The sequence below is a fragment of the Dermacentor andersoni genome, chromosome 4 (assembly GCF_023375885.2).
Source record: "Dermacentor andersoni chromosome 4, qqDerAnde1_hic_scaffold, whole genome shotgun sequence".
In the NCBI taxonomy this organism is placed as follows: domain Eukaryota; kingdom Metazoa; phylum Arthropoda; class Arachnida; order Ixodida; family Ixodidae; genus Dermacentor; species Dermacentor andersoni.
In genome coordinates, this window is record NC_092817.1 from 58,843,665 (window position 1) to 58,859,499 (window position 15,835).

The window sequence follows — 15,835 nt, forward strand, 5'->3', positions numbered from 1 at the left end:
ACCATCTTTCTTGTCTCACCCTCGCAGGCTTTCACTCACACCTGAAGCACAAAGAGCGCGGGCCGCAATAGGATCTTATCGCACTTGGACTTTATAAGGAACATGATGCATCTCCACTTCCAGGGTCGCTCTTGTCGCCCTGTGCGCGATTTTAGAGATGCGTTTGCAAGCAGCCGCTTGTAATTCAATTATTTGACCATCTGCATCCACAGAAATTTCCATTTATTGTCTCGGCATTCCTTTGCAGTGGAAGTGAAATTTCATTATATTGAAATCGCATACAAACACACCTGGTTATATTGAGATTCTAAATACATGGTGTCGTATGGACAAGAGGTTACGAAAAGTTAAATACTTCATTATATCGAGAATTTCGTTATATTGAAGCTCACTATATATCGAGGTTTGGCTGTAGTTGCATTAGCACATAAGCTGTCAGTAATGTGTGACAGATACACACAGAGTAATATTATACCTAATATAAAAAGCAAGGTGTGAAACAGCTTGGCTATAAAGCTTGGCTATAAAGCTTGGCCTCTGGCTGTAGATATTTTCCTGAGCTTGTGATTAATTGTGCTTTGAATTGCAGTCATGCAGTTGTGGCAACTTGTGTATGGAAGATGGTAGTATGGCATGCTCAAACAGTCATAAACGTACTCTTTAAATGAACAAGAGATTCCCAATACAATCAGATGTCACATTGTCCCCATAGTACTGTCGCACCTTGGAAAACTCCAAACTCACTTGTGCCAACAGTGCAAATGAGCATGTAATTTTTCTTGTGGCTTCTCTGTTTCGAAAGCATTTGTGAACAGCTGTGCATAGTGGCTATAGGAGGCAAAGTAATGGAGGTTTATCTGTTATGAACTTCACTTGAAGTGTAATCGGGGACGCGCATTGACCTCACATAAAGCATAATCAGAGAGCATACACTGGGGTCAGTTATGGCTCGTGTGTGAGTTAATTGAATTTGGATTGTGGTGGGAATGACTAGCAGCACGAAAGGATGAGAGGGAAAAGTTAAACAAGAATGCGACACCCTCAGCTGCTGTGTGTCTGTCACTTTTGTTTTGTTTAATTTGTCATTCATCTACTTCCACTGTTAGTCATTCACCGTGATTGTTGTCAGCTGTTCTGATCATGGCTGCCATACGTAGGCAGTGATTATACATGAAAATATTAGCCATTAATTAGTGACCGTAAGTAAGCGTTAGTTGTATGCTCTACTGGGTGCTTTTGGACAGACTGTGCATGGCTTTGAGAAGTGCTTTTCTTGCCTGCATGCCACCTGCTTCCTCTTCTGTCAGGCGAAAAACTCGATCCACAAGGGAAAGCAAGACTCTCCTGTTGGATGAATGGTTGGTAGCATAAGTTGTTGGCTGTGCTATTGCTATCGCTATATAGGGACATGCATGCTCATGTGTGTGGTTTGTGTGCGGGCATTGCATTCTCTGCCTTCCAGCATGCGTGTCTGCCTGCCTGATGTGATGTTGCTTGGAGTGAATTTGGAAGGTCCCTGAAGCACCTTCTCGAAAGTTGTGTTTACTTGGGTGTAGTCTATCAGCCAGGTAGAATCCCGTGAGCCAAGTGTTGTACATTCAAGAGCAATATGATGCAAGGCACCACAAAGCTCAGCAGCCTGGTGAAGTTGTAATACACTACTACTTGGGACGTTCAAAGACTTGAAGACATTGCAAAATGATTTGTTTTACTGTGAGTGTGAAGCGTTTGTTTTGGGAATGTTAAAAAGAAAACATTTCCAGCTCACGTGCTTCTAGCTGCGCGCTGTCGGAAGGCCTGGCATCTGTTCCCACATTAGCAAGTGTTCTGCAACACATTTGTGTGGAACAGCATAATTTCAAGTGTGCTTCAGGGTCCCTCTGAATGTTCAATGTGGGGAAGGAAGCTGCACTTGCAGTGATGCGCAAGTGAAACAAACTAGTTGGTAGTGCTGTACATCTTCATAAGTAGAGGTTTACATGTAATTTATATATGTAGTGTTGGGACATGACTGCACTCCTTAGAGGATGTTGCTTTACTGCAGTTGGAGGGCTTTGCTCATCAGTTTAATTTCTTATTACATTTCCTTATTTCTTCAGTGGCGTTTAAATGTGCAGAATTTCACAAGGCTATAGATTTTGCAACAGTGCCGTGTGTGTTTGTTGGATTAGCAAAATCCTAATGATGTGTTGGCCAAAGTTAAACACATTTTCTTTTTTATACTGATATTGCTTTTATAGTTTTGCTGTGATTGGAAGACGTGATGTTTTATTTAAAATTTTTGAAGTAGGCTGAGCAGTTATCAGTGGCACATTTCTGCAGGACTGTGTTGGAAGCCATAGAGAGTTATACTGCAGGATACAGACTGTGAACTTAAAGCCGCCAGTTTTTATGAGCTGTAATTTCAGACAGCTGTGGCTATTCAAGCAGTAGAAATCATTGTGGAGTGTTTGTGTAGTAACTCTGCTTATTCAATGTAGGAGTGATTCGACTCAATAAATTTGAATGAGTTTCATGCAGATATTCTATTTGCTGAATACAGCTCTTTGGTTCCTTTTGATTGACACTTTGAGCTTATAGTCTCACAGTTTAAGTATGTTGCATACTGGAAATGTTTTAACATGTCTAACATGTTTTTTTTTTGGCAGAAATTTCTCTCTTTAGCGCAGTTAATTTTGCTCAATGCTGTTTTTATAATGAGTATTTCACATGCCACTACATGAAATTCACTGATGTGGCAATCATGGAACTAGCAGCCTAATGTTTACATTAATACTGGCAGCTCTGGAGGGCGTTGGTAGGGCCTTGGTAACCTGCTGAAAAATTTGAGCTTTTGTAACTTTAGAAAGAACTTAAAAATATATTATGATTTGGACTTGTTGGTAAAGTATATTTTGATTTGGCATTTGGATGAGCAGTGCACTGTGTGCACTCCTTTCTCATCCCTTTTCTGGGCTTGTTATTCAGTTCTCAAAAGCATTTGCTAGGTCAGCACAGTGATTGTCATCTTTGTATCTAGAAAATGTAAACTCTTATTTACCACTTAGCTCATCATCAAGAGGAACCTCCACTGGTGTTTTGAAAACAAGTGGGTATGTAGCTGAGTTATTGTACAAAATTTGTCATATAGCCAGACTTGGACATATTGTCACAGAGTGCACCTAGAATTTCAAGCCAGTCAGTACTGCCATTTCTGGTGCTTCTGATTTGGTTCGATCTTGCTTTTTTTGTGTACTTAACGACAGTACTTGGCAGTGCTTTTATTGCTTTTTTTCTCTCGTACATCAAAGCTTGGGAGACGGCGTCACCTTCCCACAAAAGATTGTGGATGAGGACACAGATGGGCTCTTGAACCAAAGGCAGAGATGGGCTGAAACTGATGAAGAAGCGGGCCATTCCGATGGTTAGTATCCTGGTACCTTCACTCGCTTTACCTATTTATTTGCTTGTGCATAGCAACTTTAGTGATGCAACTGTTGCAGTTAAGGTTAATTGTTTGTTTCATGTATCCTGAAGTATCTCTGCGTCGTAAGAGGAGTTTGGGTCACAAAGGCACAATTTAAATACGAAGCAGTGCGTGCGCAAGCTGTGCAGCACAAAAGAAGAAAAATATGTGTTTAAGTAGAGAGGAATGGGTTTCGAGAAAAGTGCGAATGGCAAGTTACAAATTAGCAAGAGCAGTTCCAATAATGCAGAGTGAAATGCTAACCTGTGCAGGAACCATAACTAAATGCGAAGCCTTTGTCTCATTGCAATTTCTCTTACGACTTGTACGGCACACCATTGTTTTTTTGTGTTTGCTTTCATTGCATCGTTAGCAGGCACTAAATTCAGGCATCATACAATTGACTTTCATTACTTGGACATGAGATCAATTATTTTTAATTATATGCTTTAACTTGACCATGTTAAAATGTACCAAAGGCTTCCCACACTTTTTGCCTTACTTCTATTTTAGATAATTTAAGCTTATCTTGCAGTCCTGTAGAAGTTAAATTAACGAAATTGAGTGTGTCAGTTTAGACCTGTAGATTAATTGAAACCACGGAAATATGAAAAAGATGGAGCGAGACAGTTGCAAGAAGTGTGGAGTGATTGAGCACAAAAGGAATGACGTACGCACGTATACATTATTTGCACTCCATGGTAAATGCAGTGGAAAAATTGTAAATTGCCTAGTTCAAAGGAGGTGCTAAAGTAAAAGGAAAACACTGTTGACTTGGAATTTGCCCTGTTTCATCATCAGTCTCATTTACTCGGAGGTGGAAAAATTTTAGTTCTGGTAAACGAAAAGCCTCAATTTAAGGTAAAGACAGAAATCGATCATCTTTATATTTCTGGTTACAAAGATTATACTGTAGTTAATATATGCCTGTACACTGTCTCATTTTAGTGACGGTGAGGAATCAAACACAACCAAAAGTGTGAGTGAAGAATCTAACTTTATATTGGGCTCACTTGTGCCCAGAAACACAAGGAATACTTGAATTACAGCTGTAGAGGGATGTGCATTACGATGTGTACTTGTATTACACATTGCCACGATATTTAGTATGATCTGTTTGCCTACGCTTACGATATTCAGTGCTAGAGGGAGCCGAGGTGCTGTTTTTACAAACATTTCAAAGCTGTGCTTGGACAAAGTGTTGCTATGCGAGTGAGCTATTTGTGTGATAATAGCATCACCGAGACCCTCAGTTATTTGTAGCATTAATATTGTATAGCTTACTTAGTCGAACCCCCTTATAATGAATTCTCATCAGACACAAGAACATACCTTCATTTTGATGTTCGTTACAGTCGAACCTCAATATAACGATCACGGAGTTAATGAAGCAAATATAAAATTTGGTTGGTCACGCTTTCTTCAGTGGCGTATTTTCCTGCTGTAATGAAATCGAAAATGTGCAATCTGACATGGTATTGGTCATAGCGAAGGAAATTTTTGTTCGCTTGTGCCTCAACATATATGTGATAGCACTTTTGATAGTAATTCTGGTAGCAAATGTTAAATATGTTCACTGACCAATTTTTCAAATGCCAGATTTCTTGGGCATACATTATTATTAGGACTTACCAGTTGCACTGCCACGTGTCCCTAGCCCCAATGTATATAAAGTAGGGCCCTGCGAATATTTGAAAAGTTTGAATATTATCGAATATCATATTTTTAATATTCATATTCGATTCGAAAAATAGATATTCGAAAATGTTTGAATACTTGGTTGGATACGAATATTTCAATTAAGTTGAATATATTGCTGGCTGCGTAGGGACAAACACGGTTCTTTGCATTTGTTTCTATCTAATCTAAGAATATTGGGGAGATTTTGCGATAATTTCATGCTGCTAGTGAAATTTTGCCTGTAAAGCACACTTAGTCACTAAACGTGAAACTTTGCGGGAAAGTCAGTCTCTCAATAGCAAGGGGCACGGGTTGGCGGACAGCGAGGGTGCGCGTTTTTCGTTCTTTTTTTTTTTTTGAGCTTATTGCTTTACAGCAAGTGCAATGAGTGACGACTGGCACAGGGTCAGATGCCTCCGAATTCACGTACATTTGATGCAGTATAATAAGGCACAGGCTGGTGCAGACAGCTAGTGGGAGTTACTAAATTTTCCACGTTATCATGAACCAAATATACAATGTTTCAGTATAATGGCTTACTACTATAGTTCTTTTTAACATTGACCATGCAATTACAATGTTCCAGCATGGCAAGTTAGTTAATGCAACTTGCCAATAAATGCATGTGCATATCGTTATCCTATATTCAATTCAATATTTGAAGCTAACTTTCATATTCGATTCGTATTCGAAAATGTTTGATATTTGCACACCACTTATCTAAATGCAATAGCCTAAATTAGGGATGCTGCACAGTGTTTTGGACATAAACCGTGCACATGATGCTGAATTCATGGCGGCTATGAATGAAATTGCTGCCATGTCGACTGCCATGAAACAGCAACTTTAGTTGCCGGCTCGCAATGAGCAGTGATAGGCCTAGTGGACTAAGCAGTAAGGCCAGCCGAGTGACTGGTGACATGTTGTTGCAGGGAACCAATATGGTTGCACTCGTAGACCTTATTAATAATTGAGTGTGAGATCGGATGGCATGGGCTAGACTGACAACTGTAGTAGTCGAGTCAGCGGAGCACAGATCCACATGTGGTCCCCTCCGGGTCCAGAAAGCCTGGAAGCAGCGTGCACGTTTTGGCTGGTGGCTCGGCTTGGATGAATGCAGTCGGCAAGGCATTGTGTTGATCCCGTGTGATAACACTGATCGCACATTTGCGCATTCCCAGCAGTGCAAAGTGCATGTATGTAATTTATTGTTTTTTGTGCTTCGTATCGCCATGGCAAGATGTTGACGGACCATCAAAATCCACAGGAAACCCTTTGCTAGCCCGTTGGAGGCAACCTGCTTGCATTTCTTTCACATAAACCTAATCACGATTTTTTTATAATTGCCGATATGTGAATGCATGCTTATAATGAATATAAGATACAACAAAAGTGTTTTTGCACCTGATCTAATTTCGTGATAACGAGTTTTGACTGTATACGCATACACACAATATCGGTAAGGAAATAAATTTTGAATTTTAGATTTACTTCATTAAGCAGACGAATTTCGTTAATTTGGCCTTGATGGGACTTATGTAATTGGTTGAATTATCCAGTGGGCTGACTTCATTATGAGGCAGAAAAAGACACCAAAACTCAGTGTCAATTTATTTGTTAGCATATATCCATATTCTAAAATATGTCCAAAAATGAACATGCGCCCTCTGTTTATGGGTTCAAAGTAGAAAAACACTGTAAAGAAGATGTCAGATTTCCTGAACAACATATAAAGGGATTGTGCACCTGACCTTTTAGTGTGCTTCTGATTCTGGCATTAAGAAGATGACACCAGTGAATTTTACTTTCACAGAGAGAAAATTTATTTACTTAATGTCCATTGTTAGCCCTCTCAAGCAGCACTATATCTCTGTCTATGTAGAATCACAACATGTTGCCCTGCTTACGGTCCATAACACATTTGGTATTCTGCATTTACGAAATGATTCGACAACAGTCGTGAACGGAATGATGTCCAGTGCCTAAACTAACCACTTCACTAGTTTGTCCTGCGATGGAATTCTGTGGAACGACATGAGAACATGACGCGGCTTCTTGCGACTAGCTTAACATGTAAAATAACTTATTGTTTGAATGTACTTCTGTAATCAGATGAAAAGCGGCGTGTCTTTGTCGTCATGCAATGCAGGAACTCGTTTTGTCACCATACATGGTTGCCATCTTGTGATGGCGATGGTGACGACACTGGCTAAGCTAGGTCTGGCTAGGCTGTTCAGAATGCTGCGAGTGCAATTTTGGCTTAGTGTAAAATTGCATCGTGCAAGCAATTTTTGGATGAATTTTCGTGACAAAACAAAAAAGGTGAATGTTGGAATTGCGTAACTACTGTACTAATTCATTGTGACATACTGTTTTTGATGGGTGATGATGTATGTTCAATACATTCACTGTACCCTAAGCGCCACCAATACAGATGTTGCCACTATTGGAGTCACCTTTGGGGTTGGGCGTGTGCGATGACCAACCAAGTTCTGGCTAAGGCCAGTTTCAGGATCAAAATAACGAAAGTTTGTTCCATATAAGTGTACGGGCGCCTGCCAGGACCTTTGTTCGGGATCGAAATAATCGCAAAATTGAAATAATCAGAGTCAAACTAATGGAAGTTTACAGTATCCGATAATTCATTATCTGTGTTTGTTATATTAAGGCTCGACTTTATCTACTGGGTGATGAGCACATAGCATCTTCTTCACTTTAAAAAGCCAGAGTAGAAACCTTGCTCGATTAATATTACTTGAGATACCTAAAGATAAGGCTGTGCCTTTTCACTGTTGAACAGCTGCGTAGCATAAAACAAAGCCTAATTGTTTCATGCTATGAAACTTCTACATTGGAGCATCTGAATCATCATAGCTTCAGTTAATCAAAGCTAACATATTGGTTCACAGGTACATAAGAAGGTACACGCGAAGTAGTGCTAGGTACCATCTATGTGAATTAAATTGTTTTGCTGTCGGACGTTTGTTTACATGGAGCTACATTTTCTCCAGCTATCTGCGGCTCTACATGGTTGCCTTTTGCATGCTAGCAATAGGCGGCCATATAGTGGCACAATAGCAAAAATCTGTCTGTCAAGGCAGTGCTAAAAGGTTGTGCTAGTAAAACCTGCACACTCAAGCTTCCCTGCATGTATATATAAGTGATTCTATATGATGCAACAAACTTGTGATACTTTCTGCCTGTTTGGTTCACAAGAAAAGCAGTTCAGGTTACCTACTATTGAAGATATGCTGTAGTACTAGTAGCACTCCTGTATTCTTTTTAAAAAGAAATGACAAGTCTTGTTGCAGGAGCTGTGTCTATCACCTTTGTCTACTTTTTTATTGAAGAACCTTGTTGAATTGAAATTTCGACATCTGCTGTACTGTGTGTAGCATGGCTTTTATTGCTTAAACATTTGTTGTGTGTCTAATGAAGCTCAAGCAGACTGTGCTGAAGGCACCTAGCAGCAGCGCAGTACAGCATTTTTAAAAACTTTTGGCGACTTTTTTAGACTACAGTACAGCTTTGTCTTCACACAGCCTTCCTGATACAGTATAGAATTAAATGGTACAGATCCTCAGTCAACATGTGCTGTTCACTTGTTGCAGTTCATTATGATAGCGCTGGTTTGGAGATGTTTCACAGTGGTGGAAGTTGATCAATTGCTGTTGCTCACATGACTGAGCAGTGATGGTGGCTCTGACTGGCACTGTCCCTGTCTCTTGTAGCCTCTGGGAATAGCATGAATGCAGAGGTCACAGCACTGCTTGAATGAGCTGCTACCAACTCTGTGTGTGTACCTTTGCGTGCGGTAACACTGCTCCTCGTGATGTACGTCTCTCACGCTCTTTTCATTCTCTCTCTCTTTTGTGTTGCATGTGCAGTACTAACTGGCTCCTCCTCTTTCTCAGTTCACTTCTGCTTTGCACCACTGACCCACTTTTGTGCACATGTGCTTGTAGCTAAGATAATGCTGATTTGGGTTAGTGTACACTATATAATTTTGGTTAGTGTATATTCTATTTATAATCAAGCAACTTCCACTCAGCCATCTAAAAATGTTCCATCACATTATTCCATAATTTAATTCAAAGCATAGCGTGCACTGCAGAGTTGCCTGGCAAGACTGACATCAAGAAGCCTCACTGGAAGTTCTTTTTCACCAAAAGTGGCTCTAATGATGTGTCCTTTGTGAAAGTATTTTCTTTCTTTTTTTGATCCAACACTTAAAACTATCATCTTAATGATGTGTACACATTACTTTTCATCAATCTGTTCAACCTGAGTGCCCCTCGCAGACGTTTACATTTCATAATGAGGCCTTCACCAAAACTTACACAATTTCTTAAATCTTCTGTTCAGTTGAACTAAATTTGGCTCTCTGTGGCATTGTCAGTGGTACACAGCAATAGAGGAGCTCATTTAATAGTGCTTTGGTTCTTGAATGTACATCTGTGTGTCTCGCAGTATTATAGACCTATGATTTTGATATACGAGTAGATTTAAGCTTTGTGTGTATGTGCCTTCCCAGAAAAAGATGCCTTATGAGGTCATTTTCTTCTTAGCTTGCCATGACAAGTTTATGAGTTGCATGGCATCGTAAATGAAAAAGCAGTGAACACCACACCAATATTCAATTAAAAATCAGCATGTTAGTAGCTGCTTAGGCACTGTCAAAGTAGTGGAAATAGCTCTCGTAAAAAAATGACGCACATCTAAGTGGAAATTCTGAAGGTGGCCATTCATAAATGTTAGCTCAACTAAAATGCAACAATGTGCATCAGGTAGAATACCTGTCTCCACTTTTCTGCATTTAAAATGTGTTAGTAGCGGTAGCCAGCATAGGGGAGCTATGTGCAAAAGGAGGCAAAATGCAAGTAGGCTTACTGCTGTGCCCTCTGCTGAATATGCGTGGTGATATTGTGCCAAACAGCAATCGGCCAGCTTGTGCGCTGAGCAGAAGGGCTGATGTTTCTTATCTCGCTCTGGCACCATTGGGGCAAAGACCTTTGCTGGTTATGCATCCTTCGATGGAATTTGGAAAGCTGTTGGCAGACATGCTGCACACATAAGTAGCACAGCCTATCCCAAGAAATTAAGGGCTGCTCAGCCGTTGCTGGCTACAGACAACTGGCTTTACTTTTTTTTGCAATAGCTTGTACATATAGATGTACATCCTCAAAAGCACTAACTTTTGTGCCTGCTTGAATGAAACGGCAAGTAGTATCTAGCAATCGCACAGGTACGATATTCGCACACCCTTCCATTAATGCACTCATCCACATACCTTGCCCGTTCTTTCTTCTGTGTGACAAAAATGGGAAGGTTCTTAACATGTGTGGTGGCACTTGAAACAAATGTTAGGGAAACAGGTGCTTTTGCATGCCTAATATGCTGTCCAGTGTACTGTATCATTTAGGCACATGCAGGCATCTTGCTTGCTTTGCCAGCTTTGGAGGAATGAATAAGACATTTTTTTCTTTCTTTTTTTTTGGGGGGGGGGGGGGGGGAGTATGCATCACAAAGTGGAGAAAGGTTTGTTGTGACCTTGCCTTGGAAACTAGCAATGAGCTGCTGTGGCTCTCCTTATGATGCAGTAGCAATTGCCATTTGAAAATTCAGTGCTTGTCCTGTTTGCTTCATCTGCTTGTGCCTAAGCCTTCCCAGAACGCTCTCTTAAAGGGACACTAGAGAGAAACTCTGTCAGTTTAGACTGATGAAGCATTAATTAAAAACTTTTTTTTATTAATTTTACACGAACATGTTGTTTAGTTACTAAAGGAGAAAATGAAAGCCAAAGTTCCATTTTCTAAATTTTGCACTAAAACCCGCGCTGCTAACTTAGTAATGCCCTCGATTTCAAAGCATATTTTCATATTTGGGCCATTTTGGTGCAGCGAAAGTTCTTGAAACTTGCCAGGTTCAGTCTTCCGCTCCTTTAGAACACGATATAGTCCATGCTGTAGTCCAATTATTAAACTGTGCCCGAGGTGTCGCCATCAAAATCCATAACATCACGACTGGCTGGTGCAGAAACTACAAGGTGCTGCCGCCATCTGCCTTTCTTTTATGCCCCTTTTCTGGCTTACCAAGTCTGTGCTCACAGTTAAAATGGCTCTTTTATATGTTGCAGTAGGACAGTTTACTAATCCTGTTGGAAAAATTTCTCTTTAGTGTTCCTATAAAGTTGCCAACTCCACCAGCATGATGCCCTACATTTGGGCTCTTGTAGTGAACATAATCAGTATGCACAGTTGTAGCATGAGCTTTTGCTTGAAATTATGACTTCTATATTGAGGCTGTCTTTGAGGTAACCTGATGTCTATTGTTTTGTGTCACGGCTGCATGATATTTAAATTAGTAGAGACAAAGTTATGCTCAGCTGCTGACTGTTCTAAACTGAAGGTTTCAATTGTGCGGCACCACACAAAATTGCATGCTTTGTTGATGTAGTTGGAACACTTCAGTTGAACTGTATGAGTAATGCTTAGTTTAATGAGAAATAGAGCTCTCTCTTCTATTTTTACTTATTTTTTTGCATATATGCAAAAATGGCCTTTATATAGAATAAAGCCTTGGCATTCTCACATTCCCTGGCAGCTGTACTTTGAGGAGTCTTAAGTGCACTGAAAGAAAGAGTGCACTCAACACACTGTTGCCAGATTGCAGTGAACTCTGGACGTGTTTTTGAGCAACCAGTTTTAACAATACTCATTTACTTAGTGCAACATTCATCGCAGTGCCTCACAGCTATGACAGGCATCCTTTGACATTCAGTTGATACTACTGCCTATCCCGAGAATGCTATTGATCTACCGAGCAGCTTTTAAGATTTTTTTGTCCTATACGGTTCAACTGATTTGGCTATAAGTGCACTTGTTCAGTGTGAACCAATAGCTAAATCAGTGCATATGTGTATCAGTTGTGATATTCAGTTGTGACAATCTATTAAAACATATGTGAAAGTGATGGTTACAAAGGATGATCATCTGAAAGGATGGCCTCTATTCCTCCATGATCATGCACACCACCATGTTACTACTGCACGGTTCAATTAATCCTCAGGTCAATTCGCTTTCAGAGGGAATGCCAGCACCAGTGTCCAGAGCTGAAAAGATGCACATTGCAGATGGTGATCATCCGGTCTAAGCAACCTGGCATTTCCAAAGCAACGGCCCTGAGTGGCGCACAACTCAACCTTGCTGCAGGAACAATGCAAGACTAATTCCATTGCTGCCTCCTGACCCCTTGCGTTCCTGCCTCTGTAGATTCACATTGTAGCATCAAAGAGGCTCACTGCCACCATTAATGGCGTCATTGCATGCCAACCCTGTCCAGGGGAACGGAGGTCGCACACTTTGGCTGCAATTGGAGAGCTGGGACGCTCTTTAATTATTCCCATCCAATAAAAACATGGCATCCTTCGCGAATAACAGTGACTGCTAGTCTCACTTTGTTGAGAGGTCAGCAGTTGAACCCGGCATGCTTCATTTTAAAATGCATAGTGTTAATATGTGCGTTGTGTATTGAATCGTATTGTTGCAGGCCTGTAATGCTATCGCAGCAAAGGTGATGGAGGCCACACTCTTGCACTGTGTGCTTGTACAGCCTTTGACATGTCATTGTGATTTTTTTTTTATTTATTGCCTTATAAGAAATAAAATTTAGACCTGATTTGCTTCACTGAAATAGTGATGAAAAACCTTTGGTTGCATCACTTTATATTTTAGCATGCACTTTCTACATTTAAAGAATGCCACTTTTTTGTAGGTCACTTCAACTGCTGAAGTAAATAAAAGGTCGTCATAGGTCTTGTATGCAGGCCAATTATATGCATGGGCTTTCAGTAGCACTCTTAATGGGAGAGTAGCTATTCTGAAAAAACATTTGTTTGGTGATGTCAGGAGCATGAACAGCTTTTTGTTGCGGCAATGCACAGGTCATATGGTTGGTCATGTTATTCACTGTAATCTTATATGCACTTAAAGCTCTGAAGCCACGAAAGGCAAGCATAAATTCCAAGCTATAGTGATTGATTGTGGTCCTGCTTATCTTTTTTTTTTTTTTTTGCGTTTATCGCAGAGTAAATCTCAATTGAAGACGGCACATTGCCCAAGATGAGGAATTCTGATAAGAGATCGGGATTGTGCTCTTGTTTGCCAACTCTTGTGGAGCTTTGTTACCCCCTTCTCAGTCAGAGGGCAACACAGAGAGGGCTCCACCCTCTCACAAGTAGCATAGTGGAGTGTTGTGATGCGGTAGTTTCAGGGAACTCAACTGCAGGAAAGTTACCTGCCCTCAGTGGTTGGCTGTTGGCCAATTATTGAAGGAGCTGGTTGGTTGTTTTAGTGGTGGTGTCAGCCTCGTCACATGTTTGTTGTCTTGCTTGCAAAAGCACTGTTCATTATACAAGTGATGAATTGGACGTATTGGAGCAAACTATCAGTTTAGCTTGAACTAATGCTTTTAAAGTCACTTTGCAGAGTGTTTGCAGAGTTGGTACATGTACAACTAGTATATAAAGATATGCATTAAGTATGGAAGACTGGCACCAATATTTTTCCTTACCTTGAAAAGCTGTATAACATGATTTGCTTGAAATTTAGTTCATGTGCAATGTTGCCTGTGGCGTAAAAAGTGCGAGTTCTGTTGTGTTTGAGATTTTATAGTATTCATGTGCTGTGAAGTTTATGCTCACATTTGGTTACTTTACAAAACCAGTTCCAGTTTTTTTTCACTATTTTTATTTTTCATGAATAAGGTTAGGTATACGTAACAATATTTTAGTCTACCAAATGGGTATCTTCTAAATGCAACAAGAAGCCATGTCCCACCATGTGAAGTGAGCTAGATTCTTGTAATGTATTCGTGATCTTTTTTTAACTTCCAACTGAAGAGTTCACATTCCCAACAAAGGTATTCTGCCTTCTCACACTGCAATATTGCTGGTTGGCATAAATATGTGGGTGCCCATCCTGCAAACACAAATACATTTGCGATTTGGTCTAGTGATCATTCTTTAAAGCGAATGTACTTAATTTCTGACTTGTAAATGTAAATAAGTAGAAGCAGCACATGTCTCGAAGGGTGCTCTTTAAGGACAACAACTTTCCTCAAACTGTTGCGGCTATGGGCACAACCTTGATGCATGTATGCAGAAAGTTGTAAATATGGTACAGTTGCACCTTTCAAGAAGTGAAATATGCACTTGTTATGCAAGGAGTTGTTACACTGTAGTTGTTTGAAGTTACATAAAATTCAGGGTTGCTTATATTGTGCTCTCATATACATTTCTTTGATCTGCCTGCATTGGGTTTGACCTGGTATGGTATGCGGTGCATTGTTCATGTTTGTCCAGTCTGCAATACTCTGAATGTACCGCAATATTATGTTAGGTGTATTGGTTTATGTTTTCACATCATTAAGGAATGATTATGGCTTCATTTGGTATTGTGTGTACCCGTAGGTTTAACCAGTAATTTTTCATTTTTTTTTCTTCTGGTCACAAATCTTCTATAGGAAAGCTTGCCATCCTGCTCAAAATAGCCGCAACAAGGCGTGTTGTTGTTAGAAGGCACTTTGGCATTGATCAAGGGAGGCAAGTAACTTGAATGCATGTTCTATCAAGCCGTGTAACCTTTCCTACTGCAGTGTTACAGAAGACAGCGCAAGAAGTGGTGCAGTCAAGTGAATACCACTGAGTGCACAATTCTTTAAACCAAGAACTGCTAGAAGCAATTTAAGTGCAAATTCCAGTACAATTACTATAAACAGTGACGAAATATATGCATGCCATGGCTTGCTTTCTGACAGCAAAAGATTTCCTAACACCACCAGTACAATAGTAACTAAATTAATAAAATGTGCATTTAGTGTGCTTCTAGCAGTTCTTGATTTAAACAATTATGTGCTTAGAGGTATTCACTCGAATGCACCACTTCTTATGCTGTCTTGTGCAACGCCGCAGTAGGAAAGGTTACAAAGCTTGTTTGCATAAGCGTTCAAGTTGGCCTCCCCGGTCCAGAGGGGCTTACCCCATCCGACAGCTAAGTGCCCTCTATACAACATTGCACCCTGTCAAGGCCACTTTGGGTAGCGTAGCAAGCTATCCAATAGAAGTTTTGTGACCAGGAAAGAAAAAAAAAAATAAAGTTATCGGAGGACTCTAGTGTAAGTTATAGAAAATCTTGGCACTTCTAAAATTTGAAAATTGCACTGGCACATACCCTCTGTGAAGGATATTTTATGTGAATGAGAGCTTGAGATGTAAGCACTTTTTATTTTGTATAAAAATGAAGGGCTGCGTTTTTGTGCACTTTTCTGTTAAGAGCAATACCGGTACAACCGTAGGAACAGCAAAACAGCATTCACTCTTAAATATAGTTGTGAACAGTCGCTTAACTGACAGTGCAAACAGGTCAAATGGCAATCAATGGTCACTATGCCCTTGGGAACATCACTTCCCTTGGTGTCAGAAACCAATGATCTGAACGAGTAGACGGCATTTCTCCCGTCCCGTATTCAATTGACAAACCGAATACTGTGTGCTGTTACCGCGCAGTTGACGTTTTGAATGTTACAAAGTAATCGGCGTACCTGTACAGAAGCTGTATGAACAAAGTACCCTAGGGCTCCTCAAAACGGAAATAAACCGTAATTTGGACTATCTGTCGATGTGTGGTGTTTAGTGAAGGCCCAAAACGCAGC

At 40.3% G+C, this 15,835-nt stretch overlaps 1 protein-coding gene across 7 annotated transcripts in view; it reads left to right on the forward strand.

The window, feature by feature from the left end:
• Window positions 1–15,796, forward strand: part of LOC126536155 (palmitoyltransferase ZDHHC15B-like) — a 30,703-nt gene extending 14,907 nt beyond the window's left edge. For 2 of the 7 annotated variants that reach the window (XM_050183027.3, XM_050183029.3), the window contains 2 exons: window positions 3,291–3,403; window positions 12,210–15,796. In XM_050183027.3, the coding sequence (XP_050038984.1) occupies window positions 3,291–3,403; window positions 12,210–12,277 (181 nt within the window). In that variant the 3' untranslated portion in view covers window positions 12,278–15,796. Of the gene's footprint in view, window positions 1–1,307; window positions 1,359–3,047; window positions 3,093–3,290; window positions 3,404–4,393; window positions 4,425–8,856; window positions 8,960–12,209 lie in introns of those variants that run through there. The other 5 variants (XR_007600612.3, XM_055073831.2, XM_050183026.3 and 2 more) reach the window with 5 other exon arrangements.
• The last annotated feature ends 39 nt before the right edge of the window (window positions 15,797–15,835 follow it).